Below are 18,894 nucleotides of genomic sequence, written 5' to 3'. Positions count from 1 at the left end.
TGATTCGGTGGAAGATGGACTGGGGCTGCTGGTGTCGTCCTCCAACTACAGGGCAGGAGATTATCCTGGGGGAACCACAGGGGCCCCGGGGAGGAGGGAGGCCGGCGGGGCGGGGAGCTGGCTCGAGCCTCTGGAACCCGGTGGGGGGCTGGGGGAGGACTTGTGTTTTTAGGCTTCAAGAGTGAGTATCCGAGAGACAGAGACCACAGCCGATATCTATGACCTGTGACCTAGCCTTGGGGTCACCTTTGGAGGAGGGGAGCCAAGGTAAGGGGGAATGGATGGGGGAGGAGCAAGGTTCTAGAAGAGTCTGGGACAGGGGAGGTGGACGGTTCTCAAAGGGTCCAGTCCGAGCTTTCCGGGGCCCGTCCCCTGGGGCGCCCGCGCTGCTCTGTCTGCAGCGTCCCGGGGCCCCGAGCCTGGCAGTCCCCACAGGCGGGGGGTGGCGCCGGCAGGGCCTGCGGGCATCTCTCCGGCACCGCCAGCCCCCTGCCGCCTTTCCTCAGCTCACCTAGCGCCTTCTCCCCGCCCCACACCCTGAAATAACAACAATGACAATAATAAAATCCCTCCCTCACGCTCCACTCCTTTCGCAGACAAACTCCTAGAGAGAGCTGCTGCGCCCACCCGCCCCCCTCGCCCCCCTCGCCCCCGCCCAGCCCTCGGAAAGGGTCCTGCCAGCCTCCCAGCGACCTGTGTCACAGGCTCCGCCTGCGTGAGGTCCAGGGGCCGCAGCAAACTGGGCGTTTGGACAGCAGGAAAGTGTCCTCAGCTGCGTGGTGGGTGTGGGCAGGGCTGGTTCCTCGGGGCGAGGCGGGGTGCTCGTCTCCCAGCTCCAGAGGGCTGCTGGCGCCCCTCGGCCGGCCCTGATCCAGGATGGCCTCATCTGGAGACCCTTCCCTTTGTGACACCGGCCCAGGCCAGGCGGGTACATCTCTTGTGGGGCCACCAGTGAAGCCACTACAACCTCCCACACAGACTCTGATGAATGTAGGTATTAGTTGGGATATTTGTCTATTCCAGTAGGCGATAGACACCAGCAAAGAATCCGGAAGTCCAGCAAGTCCCTCAGCAAGGTGAGCACCCTCCCCGACGTACCACTTCCTCGTGCATCCTTCAGAGATGCACCCTGTCGTGTACACGCTTTGTTTTTACAGGTTTATTCACGTACGGTAAACGGCGCACGTAGAAGCGTACAATTGAATGAGCTGAGATGCATAGACAGCCCGGGACCCTTCGCCACGTTCAGGACAGGGAACATCTCCATCAACCAAAGTCTCTGCATTTTATTTTTACGGTAACGATGTAGCCAGGACCGAGCGGGGGCCTCCTTCCCACTGTGTAACTGCTGCCTCGTCGGGCTGGGCCTGCCTGTCCGTCAGTCCGTCTCAGGCCCTTACGAACCTCCTGCTAAAAATGCCTGTGTGGGGCTTCCGTGGTGGCGCAGTGGTTAAGAATCCACCTGCCAATGCAGGGGGCACGGGTTCGAACCCTGGGCCAGGAAGATCCCACATGCTGCGGAGCAACTAAGCCCATGTGCCACAGCTACTGAGCCCGCGTGCTACAACTACTGAAGCCCGCGCGCCTGGAGCCCATGCTCTTCAACAGGAGAAGCCACTGCAGTGAGAAGCCCGCGCACCGCAACGAAGAGCAGGCCCTGCTCGCCGCAACTAGAGAAAAGCCCACACACAGCAACGGAGATCCAACGCAGCCAAAAGTAAATAAATTTATAAAAAAAAAAAATAAAAAGACCTGTGTGCCCGTCCCTGTGCACAGCTGCCCGGCTGCTGTAAGATAACTTCCTGGCAGCGCTACCCGAGCCAAGGGCTGCTTCTCGTCAGATCTGGCAACGTTCCCACCCGGGGAAGCAGCTGCACCCGCGATGCCCCACACCCCAGGTGAGGCCCCTCCTGCCCCCGCGTCTGCAGGGCCTCAGGAGGAGCCGCCTCCTCCGGGTGTCCCTGGTCACCGCCGCGCCTTCATTTCCTGCCCCCCGATATCTGACACCAAATGCTGGGGGGTCTCCTGAGCTCTGCTCCAGGCCAGCCGGTCCCTTTTCTCGGCAACAAGAGTGATTTTTCAAGCTCGTGACCCCTGAACTTTGAGGTGGCGCCCACACCCTGGAGTCCAGAAGGGCCCCCTGCCTCTGCATTGCATCACCTGAACCCAAGGGTTCTGTGCCTGCTGGGACTCTTCATAGGGAAGAAACCCCGAAGTGGCTGGAGCAGGGCACTGGGTCGAAGGGCATCCCCCCGACATTCACACCAACCCAGAGCCTCAGAATAGGACCTTGTTTGGAGGGGGGGTCTTTAGAGAGGTCATCCTGCCCCTCGCGCAGTGACAGAGGCAGAGGTGCGGGCCACAGCCACAAGCCAAGGAGCGTGGGAGCCCCAGAAGCTGAAAGGGGCAGGAAGGACCCCCCCCTCCGCTGGAGCCGCCGTTGGGAGATGGCCCTGCGACACCAGCCTCCAGAGCTGACAGGGTGTGAGTTGATGGTGTTTGCAGCCCCCTAGGCTGTGGTCCTGTTAGGGCAGGCCCAGGAGACCGTGGAAGCAGAGTTCAGAAAATTACCCCACTCGCAGAAACGAGGCGAATGGGTGACGTGTGTCCCTTCACGGGGTCACTGTCTAACCAGCCTGCCGGGTGTCGCTCGGCCCAGGAGGGTTGCTTTCTTTGACTTGCCATTTACTATCGACCAGGCCCAGGTGCCACGAAGCTGGAGGTTACCTTGCGGAAAATAGGAAAAGTGCAGGTGATTTTCCCCCATAAACATGCAGGTGACTTCTGTCTGGCGGAGAAGATAAGCAAGGTTGTGGCTTTATTGTCCTGTTAAGACATTAACCTGACATCGATGGTAGACGTTACCTCCTGAGCCCAGCTCAGCAGCCTCGTTCCGGAGCTCCTTCTCTGACTGCACGTGGATCCGTCAGGGTTTGACATTCTTCTTTGAACCAGCCTTGCCATCTAGACTCGTTCACCTTGTTAACGGGTGAGATAAAATTCTGACACGTGCTCAGTATATGTTTGGCTGAAAGCCTTTTGAAAATGACACTTTGACAGCAGAATGTGTTAAAGTGGGAAGATCAGCTCTTCGTTTCAGGCAAGGGTAGATCCAGGGACCAGATGATGTTATTAGGATTTGGATGAATTCTCCTTGCTCTTGGGTCTGCTGGCTGCACTCTGGGGCGAGTCACGGTGGCCAGACGACAGCCGGCCGCCCAGGCTCGCGTCCTCCTAGCCGCAGTCCAGTGTGCAGTTCCACTGGCTCTGTCCTGGTGCTCAGGCAGAAGCCTGGGGATTGTTCTGGTCAGACCTGATTGGCCAGGCCCCCCGCTGGCCAGGGGTCGCCAGGCTCCTACTGGGGCTTAGGTCACACCTGGCCTTGACACCCGAGGTTCAGGGTGTTCCCTAGAGGGGTCTGGAGTTGCACACACCTGGCTCCACACTCAGCGCTTCCATCCACTTGTTAGCTGAGGCAGACGGCATGTTGCAATGACAGCACCCAGCCCATAAGTTCTTCATATAACTTGCCCTCCGCCCGTGGAGAGCAGGGGCCCTGCCCTTGAATTTGGGTGGGAGCTTGTGACCACGGCGGAGGCAATGCTGTGTAACATTTTTTTTTAATAAATTAATTTTATTTATTTATTTATTTAGGCTGCGTTGGGCCTTCCTTGCTGTGCGCACAGGCTTCCTCTAGTTGTGGCGAGCAGGGGCTACTCTTCGTTGCGGTGCACGGGCTTCTCATTTCGGTGGCGTCTCTTGACCTCAAGCCAAGGGGCTTGGCCTCTCTGTCTCTGCGTGTGACATGAGGGTAATAATACCTGCCCAACTATGCTCATTCTACAAAAATATTTTTTTATTTTTATAGATTGATCGATTCATTGGCCGCACCACATAGCATGTGGGATCTGAGTTTCCCTGCCGGGGATCGAAACTGCGCCCCCTGCAGTGGAAGCGCGGAGTCTTAACCACTGGACCGCCAGCGGATTCCCTCTTCAAAAAATATTAACAGAACACCTACTGTGTTCTGGGCACTGTTCCCGGCCCCGTGACCCCACACGAAACAGCCCGGCGCGTAAGAGGGGTTCCAAAAACATTAGCTCCTTCCCCAATTTTCAAATCTGTGCACTGCTAAACATCTCCTACAAAGCAATAACCGCTTGTCAGGTACAGACATGTCAGTTAAAAGCTGGCCGTCACCTCCAGGTCACTGGGCCTCTGGTGCTTCACTGGTCCCTCAGGGCCGCCAGACGGAGAGGTACGGGCAGCCCTGGTGGGGATGGGCTGTTCCTTTTACTGCTAAGTGGTACGATCTAGTCAAGTGGAAAAGTGCTACTTGCTGGGTAATAAAAGCTTCCATTGTTCACCAGCCCTGGAAACATATTAATGAATAACCCAGTGTGCGGCCCCTGGCCCCAGCGGTGTGAACGGTTGGTTGTTAATACGGCAGGAACAGGTACAATCTTCCTTTTGTAGTTTTAAGTGGGCCCAGAGCCCCAGGTCGACCAAGGCCCAGACAACGGGATGGGCTCTCCCTGCAGACCCCTGTTGTCGGCCCACAAACGTTTGGTGGAGCTCTGTGCTGGCTCTGGACAGAGAATCCAGCCTCAGGCACAGAGATCCGGTGGAGGGCACCACGGGTGGGGGGGCGGGCTTCAAGTGGGTGGAGGCAAGCAGATGCCTTCTGGAGGAGGGGGCACCCAAGTCAGCCCTGGAAGGGGGCAGGCCTGTGGGGGAGGGGCTGCTGGGACTGGCTGGCAAGCTCCTGACATTACAAGGGGCAGGGCCTGGGGGGAGGAAAGCTTGTCCAGAGGGGCCAGTGGTGACTCTGTGATGCTAAGGCCCCTCTGTGCTTACGTCTGGGGCCTGGCACACGGTGGGTGCCAGTGACTGTTATGCAGGTGGGGATTGGAGCTCAGGGCAGAATCACAGACAACAGGGTGTGCTGGGCGGGCAGCCGCCCACTTTCCCCGTCACCCAGATGAAAGCCAGAGGCTCTGCCCAGGGTGCAGGGCTGGGAGGGGCTCGGCTGGGGAGAGCTGGGGTCCCCACTGAGCGCTTTCCCTGTTGTTACTGTTGTCATAACAACAATAATAAATGACCACCAGGGGCTTTCCTGTTTATGATGCATTTTTACTCTCTTATCTGTTGAATTGTGTCCCCAAATTCATATGTTGAAGTCCTAGCTTCCCCTACCTTTCCGGGAACAGGGTCCTTGCTGATGTAATTAGTTAAGGTGAGGTCATCGGGGTGGGCCCTAACCCAATACAAGTGCGTCCTCATAAAAGGAGGAGATTTGGACAGTGACACACAGGGAGCTGCCACGTGATGAGGCAGAGATAGGGTGATGCATCCACAAGCCAGCAACCCACCAGCAGGGATGGGAGAGGCCAGGAGTGGACGCTCCAATCTCAGACGACTGGCCCCCAGAACTGTGAGGGAATTTCTGTTGTTCTAAGCCGCCCAGAGCGTGCACTTTGTTACGGCAGCCGCAGGAAGCTAACGCTCCTTCCTTCTCACCAGGCAAGCACCAGGATTAGGCCCTGGTGCCCAGTGGGGAGAAGCCCCTGCAGACTCTCGGGGATACAGAGACCCATAGGCACAGCCTGCAGGACCGTGCAAGTCTGCTGTGTGTCCTTGGGCAAGTTGCTGAACGTCTCTGAACTTCCATTTCCTCATCGTGAGGGGGTGACGGCTGGACCCTCTGCCGCTGGGTTGCCCTTAGGGTCATAGGGTCCCGCAGAGCAATTGGCAGAGGGTCCGGGCCTTTTAGAGCCCGGGGGTGGGGCCCTGGTGGTGAGGGCGGGCCCTATAGGGCGAGGGGCGGGGCCAAGCGACCAGGGGTGGCTCGCCGCTCGACGTGATCGGCGCTCCTGCGGGGGCCTGCTCGGCGCTCGGCCGGCCGTCCTGCGTACAGCGCGCGTCGCTCTTGGCGACTCCGGCCGCCGCCATCATGTCGACGGCCATGAACTTCGGGTCCAAGAGCTTCCAGCCGCGGCCCCCGGACAAGGGCAGCTTCCCGCTGGATCACTTCGGTGAGCGGGGCCGGTCGGGGCTCCCCGGCCGGACCGGCGCAGCTGTGGGCCGGCTCGTTGGAGCCGCGCGGCCGGGGAGGCACTGGCGTCTGCTCGCGGTGCGGGCGGGGCCGCTGAGGCTGGGTTCGGCCCGGCCGCGTCCGGTCCCGGCTCAGGGCCTCCCGCCGCGGCCCGAGAGTGGGCGCCGGACAGGGCTGGGCCCTCGGAACCGGGGAGGGGACGCGGAGTCCCGGCCTCCAGTCTGGGGCCGACGTTGCGTTGACAGGGTCCTTCGCGGGTGTGAGGCCCGCGGGGTTAAACGGGTGTCTCGCGCGAGAGCGAAGGACGCTCCTGATCGTCGCAAACTACGTGGAAACCAAGGCTTCGGAGATAGGTTTCTGGATGGATTTTTCGTGTGCCAGCATTTTACTGAGAAATGTTAGACACACGCGGCAACGTCGGGAGAATCCCGCGTGAGCTGCCCGGCGCCGCCGCCTGGATGCCCTCCTTCTCCTGTACTTGCTTTGCCACTTGGTACATTTGCTTTTTCCAGTCTGTTTCCAGCGTGTTTGGGAGGAAACCAGTTTTCAAAGGGGAGGAGGGGTTCTGCCAGTAAGGCTGCGGGGCGGGCCTGTGATGTTTTCACTTTAAGAAGGAAACGCTTTTCTGTTTGTTACAGGGGAATGTAAAAGCTTTAAAGAGAGATTCATGAAGTGCCTCCGGGACAACAGTTTCGAAAATGCTTTGTGCAGAAACGAGTCAAAAGAGTATCTGGAGTGCAGGATGGAGAGGCAAGTACATGCCAACGGGTTATCTGTGGCTTCTCCCCCCTCCCGCGTCTCTGGCTAAAATGTTGATTCCCAGAGGCCTCAGTTCAGCTTGTGTTTCGGAACTGTAGGGCTGCTTGCCCGCGAAGTTGAGGCTTTTCAGAGATTCAGTTGTACTCCGAGTCGTTTAGCAAAATCGCGGGAACCTTTTCTCCCGTGATAGCATTGGACATGATTGCCCTCCTCCGAGTATTTTTTCTTCCCAAGTTTGGGTGCTACTGACATGTCGTTCAGCTTTCAGAATCGCACATCATAAAAATGCTGACTGAGTCGAAAGACTTGAAGATTTGTGGGTACACAGCTTATTCCTTTAAATACTTTTCTTGAAACAAAAGTATGTGCTCTGTTGTTTTGTTCCACGTCGGCTCAGAGCTGTTTGCAGCGTGACAGGCGAGACAGTGGGCCCTGTAAGGAACGATGAGCGACGAGTGATTCTTCCTGCCTTAATCAGAATTTACTGGATGTCACCTTTAAAGGAAACAAGAACGCTCTTAACTGATCTGTTGAGATTTTCCTTATAATAAGTACTATTGTAAACCTTCACGGGGAAAGTGTGTAACGTACAATTACGTCCTTGGGTGGGAACTTTTATTTCTGCCTTTTGAGCCCTTCGTTAGTTCACTAAGGAGTCGAGTCATCAGAGGCCTTGTCTGAAGACAGGTTGACATAAAGCTGAGCCTCATTTTCATTTTCCCTTAACAAACTCAGACATTCCGCCCCAGGCAAGATCTGCTGTGCTTCTCAGGCCCCGGTGTGTTGAGGGCTGTCGGGGACACTGGGGCCTTTGAGGGGGACGGACCCTCAGGTGGCTTCCTGAGTCGCGCAGGCTCGCGGTGCTGGCATCTGACGACGGGCCGGCCCCGGCCCCGAGCAGCGCATCAGTCGGATCTGCACGTTCCAGTCACTCTCTTTCAAATTGATGCGTCTTCAAAACACCTGAACTCCTTGAGTTTCTTCTTGGTGTGGCCACGCCTCCGAGACTGAGTTTGGAGCTGGTCTCCGCCCTGTGTGAGGGTGTGAGCAGGTCGCCCGCCTCCCCGAAGCTCGGGTCACTGTCCCTGGGTCAGTCATCCCTGGGCCAGCACGCGGCCCAGCAGCTCCTGCGTGAGGTTGCTCGGAGGGTTTGGCTGGTTGGGTCCCAGAGCAGCTCCTGCTGCCTGACCAGGGCTTCCAGGCAGGGCCAGCAGAAGCGCCCTCTTTTCCCCATTTGCCCCTGGGAGGGAGCTGCCCGCGCCTCCATGTGGTGGCCCCTCACCCAGCGCAGCTTTTGGGCACCATCCTCCCTGGGCCGCTGAGGACGTGGGGAGACGGGGACGCGGCCGGCCGCTCTGTGGGTCCCACGATTCAAGTGGCTTCACTGGTTGGTCAGGCGACGTTTGGATGAATGTACGGGGATGTATGTGTTTCTGACTTGGTCATTTATTTTGACTGGAGACTTTCAGTTTGTTTTCAATGAAAATCCTCAAACGTACAGAAGCAGAGGATCGTCTAGATCTCCATAACCATCACCCAGATTCAGGATCAAGGTTTTTCCCATTTTGCCCTCATCCATCACCCTTTTTAAAGCCTCTTTTCTCGTCCTCTTTTTTCCTTTCTGCCGACATTCCAAACCTTATTTTGCCCCTACCTACTTCACGTGTGTCGTTTTAAAAACCAGACCGTGGTAGGGTTTGCAAGTCGCCTCACGAGGACTCGTGAGGACAGGGCGTCAGCCTGAAGTGGACGTGTCTGCGACTTAGGTGGGGGCACGTTTTCTCACAGCAGCAACTGTTAAAATTGAGGTTGCACTGTCGGCAGAGACCCAGCAAACACACGTGTGATCCCCGACCTCAGGTCCGGTTCCCGCCTGAGGCCGGGCCTCCTGACCGGGTGCCAGAGGGTAGAGCAGACAGTCCTGGGAAAGCCCTCTGCCCGACCCAGGTGCGGGCAGGTTCCCTCTGGAGGCGCCGTCTCCTGGCCTGTTCCAGCTCCCAGCGACGCCGTGTCCTCAGCCTGAGGCCCCTTTCTCCACCCTCACGTTCCACAGAGCTGCATCCGGTCCCTCCTCTCTCCTCTTTACCTTTTTTCTCTCTGACCAGAGCCAGCAAAGTTTCTCTAATTTTAAGGATTCATGGGATTAGGTTGGGTCCACCTGGATAATCCACGGTGGTCTCATCTCCAGACTGGCTGATTGACGTTATTTTCATCTTCAGCCTTAACCCCCCTCCCGTGTAAGGTCGCACTCACAAGCTCTAGGGAATAGGGTGTCCTTTGGGAGTCGTGGTCCTGCCGACCGCAGTGGAGCTGACAGTCAGTTGTAAGAGCTGTCGGCCAGTTGTACTCTTTTGGCAAAGGTGTGGGAAGGTTTATCATTATTTGCCTGTTTTGGGTTTAAGGAGTGTCTTGTGCATCCCATCACTGTACAGTTGGTTTAATCTGCTGCCAGGTTAGATTGTGCCACCTGGGGTTTGCGATTCTGGGGACATCGTCTTAAGGACTGTTGCTGGGCCACTGGGTTTCGTGCGCATGGCAATCGGGGGCAGGTAAAGGGGGCAGGAATGGAGGGACTGCACCCCGGAGCTGCCAGGCTCTCCTTCACCCCTGCACCTCAACGCGCTCCGCCTCTGGTCTCCTGCTGGCTGTCTAGGCGGCCGGCCCCGCGAGTTCCGGGGCCACATGACGAGGGAGGTGTGGCCGGGAGCACGGCGGGGCTCCTCTGTCCCGGCCTCGGCTGCTTCCTGCCCCTCGGGGGTGCAGGGCTAAGGGTACCGCTCGGGGTCTGTTCCCAGGACGGAGTGGTTGGGGGTGAGATGGTGGCGGGTGCCCAGGGCCTACCTCGGCCCCGCGTGGACAGGGCTTGTCCTCCCGGCCACCCTGACAGCTCTCACTTTTCCTTTCAGGCAGCTGATGGTACCAGAACCCCTGGAAAAACTGGGATTTGGAGATTTGATAGATGGAAAGTCAGAGACAAAATCGGAACCGTGATGGGAAGAAGCCCGCAGAGCTGTGTGGGTTGTCCGATGACCTGCCGCCCCAGCAGCTTGCTTGTAGGTATCGTGGCTCAGGAAGGGGCTTTGGTGACGCCCGCGAGGTGCCACTCGAAATAAAGACATACACCCCTCCCTGATCGATGCGCCTCGTGGCTGGGAGATGGCTCGTCTTCTGAAACTCCCAAAGGGATTCTGGAAAACCGTTGTCCCTTTTAGATCCCATTTTCCCCCAGGAGTGTTAGGTTTTATCTTTAAGTTCAGGTGTGCGATGGGGCTCCCGGGAAGGTGAGGTGCCGGATGACGTCCGCCTAGTGAGTGGACACCGCAGGTTCCTGTGAGACGCTGGATTCACATCACGGGTTCTGCGTGTCTTTTCGGTGCAAAAGTGATAAATGTTCACGAATTGTGGTCTGTCATGTAGACAGAGATTATCAGGAAAACGTTTCCTAGCAAATGCGTTTCTCTTTGTATTCATAAATATACGTGCCTTTTCTTTCTTTTTTCCTTTCTTTTTGAGGGTAAACTTGGAAGTGGGAAGCAGCCTGGCTTTTGATTTTTCTGACTTCTTGATTTTTTTTTTTGCTGATGCACAAACACCACGTATCTTTCTAGTCCAGGGGCATTTTCTGATTTGGATCAGACGATACTTGTTAAACTAGATGGTTTAATTTTAAGAACTCATTTGCCGTAACTGAGAAACAGAACGTCCCCCCGTCGATCGATGTGCACAGTAGCCTCCAGTGCTTTTACTCCGAGGAAGCCCCCGAGACGGCAGCCATCCCTGCTTCCCGGCCAAACGTGGTCGGGGCAGCGCGTTCCCGCTGAGAGCTGCCCAGGGCGCTGTCAGGACAGACCTCCTGGGGGTGCAGACCCCGCGATGGCCTTTCTAGGGCGCCTTGTCGTGTGGGCTCAGAACCACAGCAGAGCCCCCGGACTTGCCCTGTGGACTGCCTTCCCCGACCCCCCCAGTCAGCTGGCTTTTGTCCCAGTGTGGCCAGTGCTGGGAGGATCCAGGTGTGTCCCCGCTGGTGGGGACAGCCGGCCCTGATCCCCCCCTTCTTCTGCCTGGCAACCCAGGCCAGGCTCCGGGAAACCCTCGTGGTCTGCTCCTCGGCCGTGTCCAGTTCTCTGTGTTGACGTCCCTCTGCCTCGGTCCTACGGTGATGGCCATTACTAGGTCAGGCCCTCCCTGATGGTCCCTCTGAGGCTGGTCCCATCTCCACGGGGCTCCCCAGCACCAAGGGCTTCATCTGTGGTTTGTCACTGTTCAGCATCGGCTCTCTGTCTGTGCTTCTAATTGTTCTGCAGGTGGTTTCCATATTTTTAGCTAGTTTATGAAAAGCCGTGGTTTCTATCAGCAAAGTGAGGCACGAAAATATTTTGTGTTTTCCAACAGTGCAGCGTCACACACACACAAGGTTATTTATCGCAGCATTGTCTGCAGTTGGAAAGCATTTAGAGACGGGGCCCTGGGCGGCCACAGGAAGGACTGGGGGAGAGAGAACGGAGCGCCCCGCGCTGCCCCAGGGTGGCTCACCGTGAGCGGGCTCCGAGAGGGAACCAGGGCCCAGAGAACGTCGTGGTGAGAGAGAGAGAAGGAACCAGCACAACACCCGCGTGCCTGAGCAGCAAGAAACTACGGAAGGCAAACTGGAAACCAGTGAGGATGGTTGCCGACAGGTGTGGGGTGGGGGGCAGCTCTCTGAGTGCTCCTGACTCGGAGCCATGTTCTTATTTTCTGTGCTCAAAAGATAAACCGGGACGTGGGGGGGCCACCGTGGGACAGCGGCAGTGACCCCGAGCCCAGCCGTGTCGCAAACGCTGACTCTGCCCACGGCAGAGGGGCCGGTGGGACGGGACTTGTCCAGGTAGCTTTGGAAAATAGTGTTTTGATTAAAGCTAGAAACAAAAAGACGAGATTTGTACCCTGGTTAGTATGTTTGTTCTTCATGTGGACAGTGGTTCTGAGGCTGTGAATTTTAAGGTGGAAAAAGCTGGAGCTGTGCTGTGGGTGATGAGAGCCGGGGCTGTGGGATCCTGGCTCTCGGACATCTGCCAGGGCAGCGGGTAGAGAAGCAGACGTGTAAGTGTGTATGCGTGCGCGCGTGTTCGTACGGACGTCCCCTCGCTCTGGGCACCAAGGGACCAGGGGCAGTGACCTCTGGCAGCACGGATCTGAGCCTCTCTCCAGCAGGAGGACCCAGGGGCAGGAAAGTCCAGGTGAGCCTGGACCCTCTTGTGTCAGAAAGTAAGGAATTGCTGGAACCATGATGGGCTTGTCGAGAGGACATGCGATGGAGCTCCCAGTGGCCCGATCGGGGACCAGTGGAGCAGAAGAAGGAAGGACTGTTGTGGGCTTTGGCTGCAGAATCAGTTCCTACCCAGGAGCCCCCGTTGATGGAAATAATGAATGAGGTAAACGTATCAGTGCAGGAAGGGACACCCCTCCTCCGGGTCCCAACCCACATGGAAGGAAGGGGCGTCGGTGGTCCTGAGGTTGGTGGGCAGCGTGACGTGGAACAGCTTTGCCTGGTCTGGAGGGCGCCCTGCGAGGCACTTGGCAAGCAGCTGAGGCTTCTCAGCGTGGCTGCCTGACTGCCCGCTCCCCACAGCGCCTGCCCCAACCGATGCCCTGAGAAGGCGGCATTGCTTCTGCCGTTGTCTTCCCCGGAGTGCCTCACCTCAGTCTAATGAGCACACGCAGACACACCTGACGTGAGGGACGGGCTGCAGAGTGAGGAACAGCGCTCCCCAGAAGGGCCGCGTCCTGGACAACAGATGGAGGGGCTGACCCGGGCCAAGGGTCCAGGGAGGCTAGGGCCACCGGGGAGCCCGAGGGCCCGCACGTCAGTCACAGCACTTCTTGTCCTGTGCTCGCAGCGGGTGTCGTCGGGAGAAGCAGGCAGACAGAACTGGCCTGTTTCTGCAACTTTCTGGAAGTCTGAAATTATTTTGGAATCATTTAAAAAAATGTTTTGTGCTAAGCTGTTTGTAGTTGAACTTTCTATATACGTGATTGGGTAAATACTCACTTTGAAACATATTCATGAATCTCGGATAGAATGCAGACGCAGTGGTTTCTGCGCCAGGAGGGGACGGTCGGGCTCTTGACAAAGGGCAGCAGCGTCCCGCGCTGCCTGCTGTCTCCTGGGTCTCAGTTGCTAAAAATGCCAGGCTCAGGGGTCCAGACGTCCTGTCTGGTCCTGCCAAAGCTCCTGTGAGATATTTTTAGTTGCCCGTCATTTGTCACGTAAAGAATGTCTTTTATTTCTCATACATACTCGTCACGATGAGCCAGCGACATTATTAGAAGACAATTTCCAGAATGTTTTCCAAGTGTCCTCCTTAGGCAGGAGGTAAGCCGGAGCAATCAGGTCAGACCTGGGCCCACAGCTGCCTTCCCGGCAAGTGAGGCCAACGGAGCCCCTTGACCTGGCTCTCACTCCAGCCCCTGGGGCGGAAGCTCGGGGCGCAGGGCCAGGCCACCCTCCGTCCACAGCCTCGCGCGGGCCTCCACTCTGCTGGCTGGGCCCCAGGTCCTTTTAGCAACTCTGTGAAAACCTCAGGCAGCACACAGGGTGGCTGGAATATGTCTACTGTTAGGAAGGCAGTGTTTTCATTTTTTAAAAAGGCAAGTCAGGCTCCTTCCCCACTAAGAGGTCAGCACAGACCTGGTGGCTTAAACAACACATTCCTGCCCCAGCCCGGAGGCCTCACGTCCAAAGGGGAGGGTCCGTCTCCTCCTCTTCCAGCTCCTAGAGGCACCGCGGTTCGTGGCCCGAGGCCGTCCTCCATCTGAGCCAGTGGCTTCTCTCATCCCCGACTCGGCCTCCTCCCCACACCTCCCTCTGGCCCTGGCCCTCCCACCTCCCTCCTGTTAGGGCCCTCGTGATGACATTGCCCGCCCCCCCCCGGCATAATCCCGCCTCCCTTCTCAAGACCCTTAACCACAGCTGCACAGTCCGCTTTGCCACGTGGGGCCGCAGAGTCTCGGGTTCCGGGACCAGGACGTGTGCACTTGAGGCTGGTCCTCTGCCGGCGGCAGCACCTGCCGGCGCTTTGGGAGGACGCTGGGGCGCGGCACGGGGCCGAGCGGCGGGCGGCTTGCTCGGACTCCAGGACGGCCGAGCGCCTGTCCTCATGATGCGCAGTAGCCCGGGTGTGGGTCGAATTTTCTCAGGGCTGAGTTTAAATCCCTGTGTTTTTCGGAATCTTTGGCCCTGGCTTTGCTGGGCTTGTTGCTGGCAGACGGCGGAGAATGGGTACGTACTTAATAACCGGGATCGGAAAGTCACTGCCAGCGTGGCGTGTGGGACGGGGCCCCCCTTCTTGTCAGGTGTCTGTCTGGACGTCCCCTGGTTCTCTGCAGGTGTGAGCGGGTTTGGAACCCTGAACAGCAGATGTTCAGGACGCCTGCCAGTCCGGGTGGTTTCCTGATATTTTTCTTTTAGAAACTTTATTTTCCGTCAACCTATTTCCATTTTAAGAGTTTGTGGAAGAACAGCTTAAGACCGCTCGGTGGCGGTTCCTACCCACTCAGTGGCCTGAGCAGCGGGGAACCGCTGAACAGGCACAGAGGGCACCTGCACACCTTCGGACCAGTCCGCCACCTCAGGCTGAGCGGCAGGGAACTTTTCTTTATGGCTGTATTTTATAACATGCACATATCATTTCGATAGAAACAATAAAATCATTAGTTTAAAACTCATCGTGTTTAGTTGTATTTTATATTCTCTACAAGTTGCGTGCCCGTGGTTGTAACTTGCTGCGGCCCGTGAGCAGAGACTGTGCTAGTTTGTGTGTCGGGTGCCGTGTGGCCTTGCTGGTTGAGGGGCAGGCTGGCCGCCACCAGGGCGTGGACCCTGTCAGCTCTTAAGGGAGGGGCCGCGTTGGTTCCCCGTGGGAAGTGGGAGCTCCGGCAGTGACCCCGGGGCGGGGGACAGGCTGGCCCCCACGAGCATGTCTTCCCGTCTGCGGTGCCGCTTCCCCAGCCTTTACTGGGGAAGAAAGGGCTCCTGTCTTTGGTGGCTGTCATTCTACCTGCCTGGTGCTTGAAGTCAGTCTTCTAGTGAAATTGGGTATTTATGGACTAGATAAAATGGGGCTTTATTGTTGCAGGAGGCGTGAGGAACGTTCTGTTAACCCGTGCAGCAAGTGACCTTGTCTTAACGCTGTGAATAAAGTCTCTCCTGGAGGGATGGAATCAAGTCTCAGCTGTGCTTGTGGAGTGGGGGTCCCTCACCCCGGGAACAGGGCCAAGGGTGCTCTTGCAGAGCCCCGGGGGGAAGCGGGCGTCGGGGAATCTCAGAGCAGCGGGCTTCCTGCCGTGTTCCCTGCAGGGCCCAGCGATAAACCCGCGACTTCCAGCACCTTCCGGGAGCCTCCATCTGCAGGATTCTGCCAGCTGCGCTTGCGTGGGATTTACAGAGCTACGTGCGATGGCAGATGAGGACTCAGCTTCCGGGGGCCCAGCGGTGTCTCTGATGGCCGCTTTCTGAGTGTGAAGGGAAGCAGATCTCTTGGGCACTGGGGACAGAGTGAGGCCCCATGATGGGCGCTGGGGGCTGCAGACTGTGTTGGGGGAACAGGCAGACCCTCCCGGACGGGGAGGGTCTCCGGCACCTCGGCGCTGGGGGGACAGAGCTTTCTGAGGGTGCTGAGCCGCGTTACCACGTCAGGGCAGGGGTGGGGGCAGTTAGGGTTGGTTAGGCCGGGGGTGGGCTGGCCTTGCTACTGAAGGACAGAAGCCTGGGGGCCTTCCCCTTCTGGAGACCGTGGTCCTGGTGCCTGGGGGACAGAATGTGGTGGCGTGGCGGCCCCTGCTGGACGGTGGCGGCACTGCAGCACCTGAGAGACACCTGTGGGAGGGCTGTCCCCGGGGGCCCCCCTGAGGGGACAGTGTTATGTGCAGTGGCCTCCACACTCCAGGACCTAAAGATTGGACCAGGGCTTTGCATGCCTGAGGCCCCAGGTCCTGCTGACACGACGGCCCAGCTGGGGGGCCCTGAGTGCAGTGGGGGCCCCAGCTGAGGCTCATCAACTCCCCCTGCCCCCCAGCGCCTGGGCCAGCGCCCTGCCCAGCACGGGCTCAGTGACGGCGGCAGGGGCCTCGCCGTCCACACCCACGGGCTGTGTGCCAGAGGGCGGTGGAGCCCCGTCCAGAGGAGACCACCCTGGGGCACAGGGAACTGGAGGAGGGCTTGCGCCGGGCCTCCGTTCCCGGCCTCACTCTGACCAGAGAGTCTTGGGCGTGATGGCTGTGGGGCCGGCTTTCCAGAGACCCCCGTGCCCTCGCTGGGTGGCAGCGCCCCATACTTGGCTTCTGACCCCAGCATTCGATGGTTGCCACCCTCACGGCCCTGGGATGGGCTGCGGTCAGCCGGGGGTTCTCACCCCCGGTGAGGTGGTGGCTGAGGCTCCCTGAGGCCGTTCCGCGTGGCCAGCACCTGAGCGGAGGGGACTCAGGCAGAGTGGCCTCCACGGGGCCTCGGCAGGAGAGCAAGACAGAGACCGAGGCAGAGAGCTAGAGGGAGAGACACAGAGAGAAGGAGAGACACGCAGAGAGGGAGAGACAGAGTGCGCCCGGTGGAAGCTGCATCCTTTCCCGGCAGCCCCGGAAGCACCGTCCTCCGCGGGTGGGAGTACTCCTGGCTCCCGCCCCAGGTGGGGGCGAGCAGGTAGGTCCCACCTCTCAGTGGGAGCTGGGGGGGATGTCAGTGACGTGGTGCGAGATCCTGGGGGAGGGGAGATGGATGGATGATGGATGGACAGGGTGGGGCACAGACAGAGGACCCCTCTCTGGGAAATCCAGGACCCCTCACGCCCCGCCCCATCCCCCTGTCCGAGGCCTGTCCTGACAGGTTGGGTCAGAGCCCGGCCCGGCTCTGTCTGCAGTCTGCAGAGCCTGGTGAGCTGTGAGATGCGTCCAAAGGGGCTGCGGGCTTCCCCGCCGCCTCCCTCTGGGGGTGTGGGGGGTCCCTTGTGCTCAGTCCTCAGGCCTGTGGTCTGATCCTGGAGACAAGCCTCAGGAGGCAGGTGACCCAGGGCCTCCCCGTCACTAAGGGCTGCTGAGGGGCGGAATGAAGGACCCCTCCGTTCAGTGGACCCGGTGGGCTCAGCACAGGGGCTGGGACTGTCACGTGGAAATACTCTTCAGATCCGAGGACTCACATGAGTAGAAACGCACCCTGCCGTTTCGTGACTGGGTTCTCTCACCGAGCATCGCGTGTTCAAGGTTTGTCCAGGTTCTAGCTGTGTCAGCACTTCCTTCCTTTCCTGTGGCCGAGTCCTGTACCACTGCAGGGAGGGACCACGTTGTGTGTATCTATTCATCTGCTGATGGACGCGGGTCTTTCCCCTTTGGCTCCTGTGAGTAACGCTGCACGTGCGTGTTTCTGAGTGAACGTGTGTTTTCTGTCTTGCGTGTGTACCTCGGAGTGGCACTGCTGGGTTGCGTGGTGAGTGTGTTTAAGTGTCAGCACTGGCGAGTCTCTGGCTGAACTGCCCCCGTCCCAGCGTGTGTGCGGCCGTGTCTCGGCTCCCTGACCACGCGTGGTGCTGAGCGGCGTCACGTGCACACTGGCCGTCTGTGCGTCTTCCTTGGAGAAGGCTCTGTGCAGATCCTCTTCCCGTTGGCTTGTAAGAGTTCTTTATAAGTGAGTTTTTAAAATTTAGTTATTTATTTTATTTTTGGCTGCGTTGGATCTTCGTTGCTGCGCGCGGGCTTTCTCTAGTTGCAGCGAGCGGGGGCTACTTTTTGTTGCAGTGCGCGGGCTTCTCACTACGGTGGCTTCTCTTGTTGCAGAGCACGGGCTCTAGGTGCACGGGCTTCAGTAGTTGTGGCACACGGGCTCAGTAGTTGTGGCTCGTGGGTTGTAGAGCACAGGCTCAGTAGCTGTGGCCCGTGGGCTCTAGAGCAAGGCTAAGTAGTTGTGGCACATGGGCTCAGTAGTTGTAGCTTGTGGGCTCTAGAGCACAGGCTCAGTAGTTGTGGCACACGGGCTCAGTAGTTGTGGCTCGTGGGCTCAGTAGTTGTGGCTCGTAGGCTCTAGAGCACAGGCTCAGTAGTTGTGGCCTGTGGGCTCTAGAGTGCAGGCTCAGTGGTTGTGGCGCACGGGCTTAGCTGCTCTGCGGCATGTGGGATCTTCCTGGACCAGGGCTCGAGCCCGTGTCCCCTGCATTGGCGGGCAGGTTCTTAACCACTGTGCCAGCAGGGGAGCCCCTATCAGTGAGTTTGAGTTGTGCTGATTTGTGTGTGAACTGCAGATCCACGGCCGGATGTTGCTGCTGCTGCGGGCTCCCCAGACTGCATCTGGGACCTTGCCCTGCGGCTCCCGCCCCTGCCCCAGCCAGGCCGCCCGTGCTCACTGCCTTTGGGAAGCCACGTCCTGGCAGCCTCGCTCCAAGCCCGAGAGATGCTCCACCCTCCTCCTCCTGCAAGATGCTGGTTCTCTTAGGGACACCAAGCAAAAAATATTTTTAAATGTCCCCAAACCCACTAAACAACCCATAGCGCCCTGCCCCCACAGACACCCCACCCCACATGTCACCTCTGGGGACAACCCTGAGACCCTGTCTTCCCAGGGGGTCTCCAGGGCCGGTGCCGCTCTCAGATGGAGAAACCGTCCTGGTCCCAGGGGCCTGTCCCTGCTGCCCCCTGGCTTTAGGGTGGGGAGGGGCCTCCATACCTGTGTCTGTTAAGCACACGCAAAGCTCCTGAGTGGCCCTGCTATACCAAGGGTCCCCTTTCCTTTGGGTTTTTCTGTGTTTGTGTTTCTCTTGGTGAAGAAAAAAAAAAAAGATCCTTTTTGTTGGGGGTGGGGCCGGAGGCTGAGGGCAGAGGCTCAGGAGCTGCACTGGGTGAGGGCTTTAAAACAGGAACTGTCCCAAGCCACACCAGGAAGCTGGTCCTCGTGGCCAGGCGTGTCCCCGTCGCTCATTTTCGCCACCATCTTCGTGCCATCTCCACCCTTCTGGGGGGTGCCTGCTTCCTCAGCCCCCAGTGGAGGGCTGACCCCAAATCCCCAGCCACCCCGCTCCTGGGAAGACCCACGGGGGTCCCCTCTGGGTCTGGCTCAGCAGGCA

General features: G+C 58.5%; 2 protein-coding genes and 1 long non-coding RNA gene across 3 annotated transcripts in view; all 3 read left to right on the top strand.

The window, feature by feature from the left end:
* Positions 1–764: 764 nt before the first annotated feature.
* Positions 765–4,629, top strand: LOC115850411 (uncharacterized). The gene is made up of 4 exons (XR_009559075.1): positions 765–928; positions 1,024–1,076; positions 1,158–2,989; positions 3,869–4,629. It is a non-coding gene; the product is annotated as an uncharacterized lncRNA (long non-coding RNA).
* A 1,258-nt stretch (positions 4,630–5,887) lies between these two features.
* Positions 5,888–10,307, top strand: COX19 (cytochrome c oxidase assembly factor COX19). Its single transcript, XM_060284965.1, has 3 exons — positions 5,888–6,035; positions 6,694–6,809; positions 9,725–10,307. Exons 1-3 carry the CDS (start codon positions 5,954–5,956, stop codon positions 9,803–9,805), a joined length of 279 nt encoding a protein of 92 aa, XP_060140948.1. The 5' UTR covers positions 5,888–5,953; the 3' UTR covers positions 9,806–10,307.
* Positions 9,730–18,894, top strand: part of ADAP1 (ArfGAP with dual PH domains 1) — a 76,220-nt gene continuing 67,055 nt past the window's right edge. Inside the window, exon 1 of the mRNA XM_060284964.1 lies at positions 9,730–9,867. Coding sequence (XP_060140947.1) covers positions 9,774–9,867 — 94 coding nt within the window. The 5' untranslated portion in view covers positions 9,730–9,773. The remainder of the gene's footprint in view (positions 9,868–18,894) is intronic.

The sequence above is a fragment of the Globicephala melas genome, chromosome 15, assembly GCF_963455315.2.
Source record: "Globicephala melas chromosome 15, mGloMel1.2, whole genome shotgun sequence".
Taxonomy (NCBI): Eukaryota; Metazoa; Chordata; class Mammalia; order Artiodactyla; family Delphinidae; genus Globicephala; species Globicephala melas.
The sequence above is the reverse complement of the archived record's forward strand: the minus strand, read 5'-3'. Positions and strand labels throughout refer to the sequence as shown.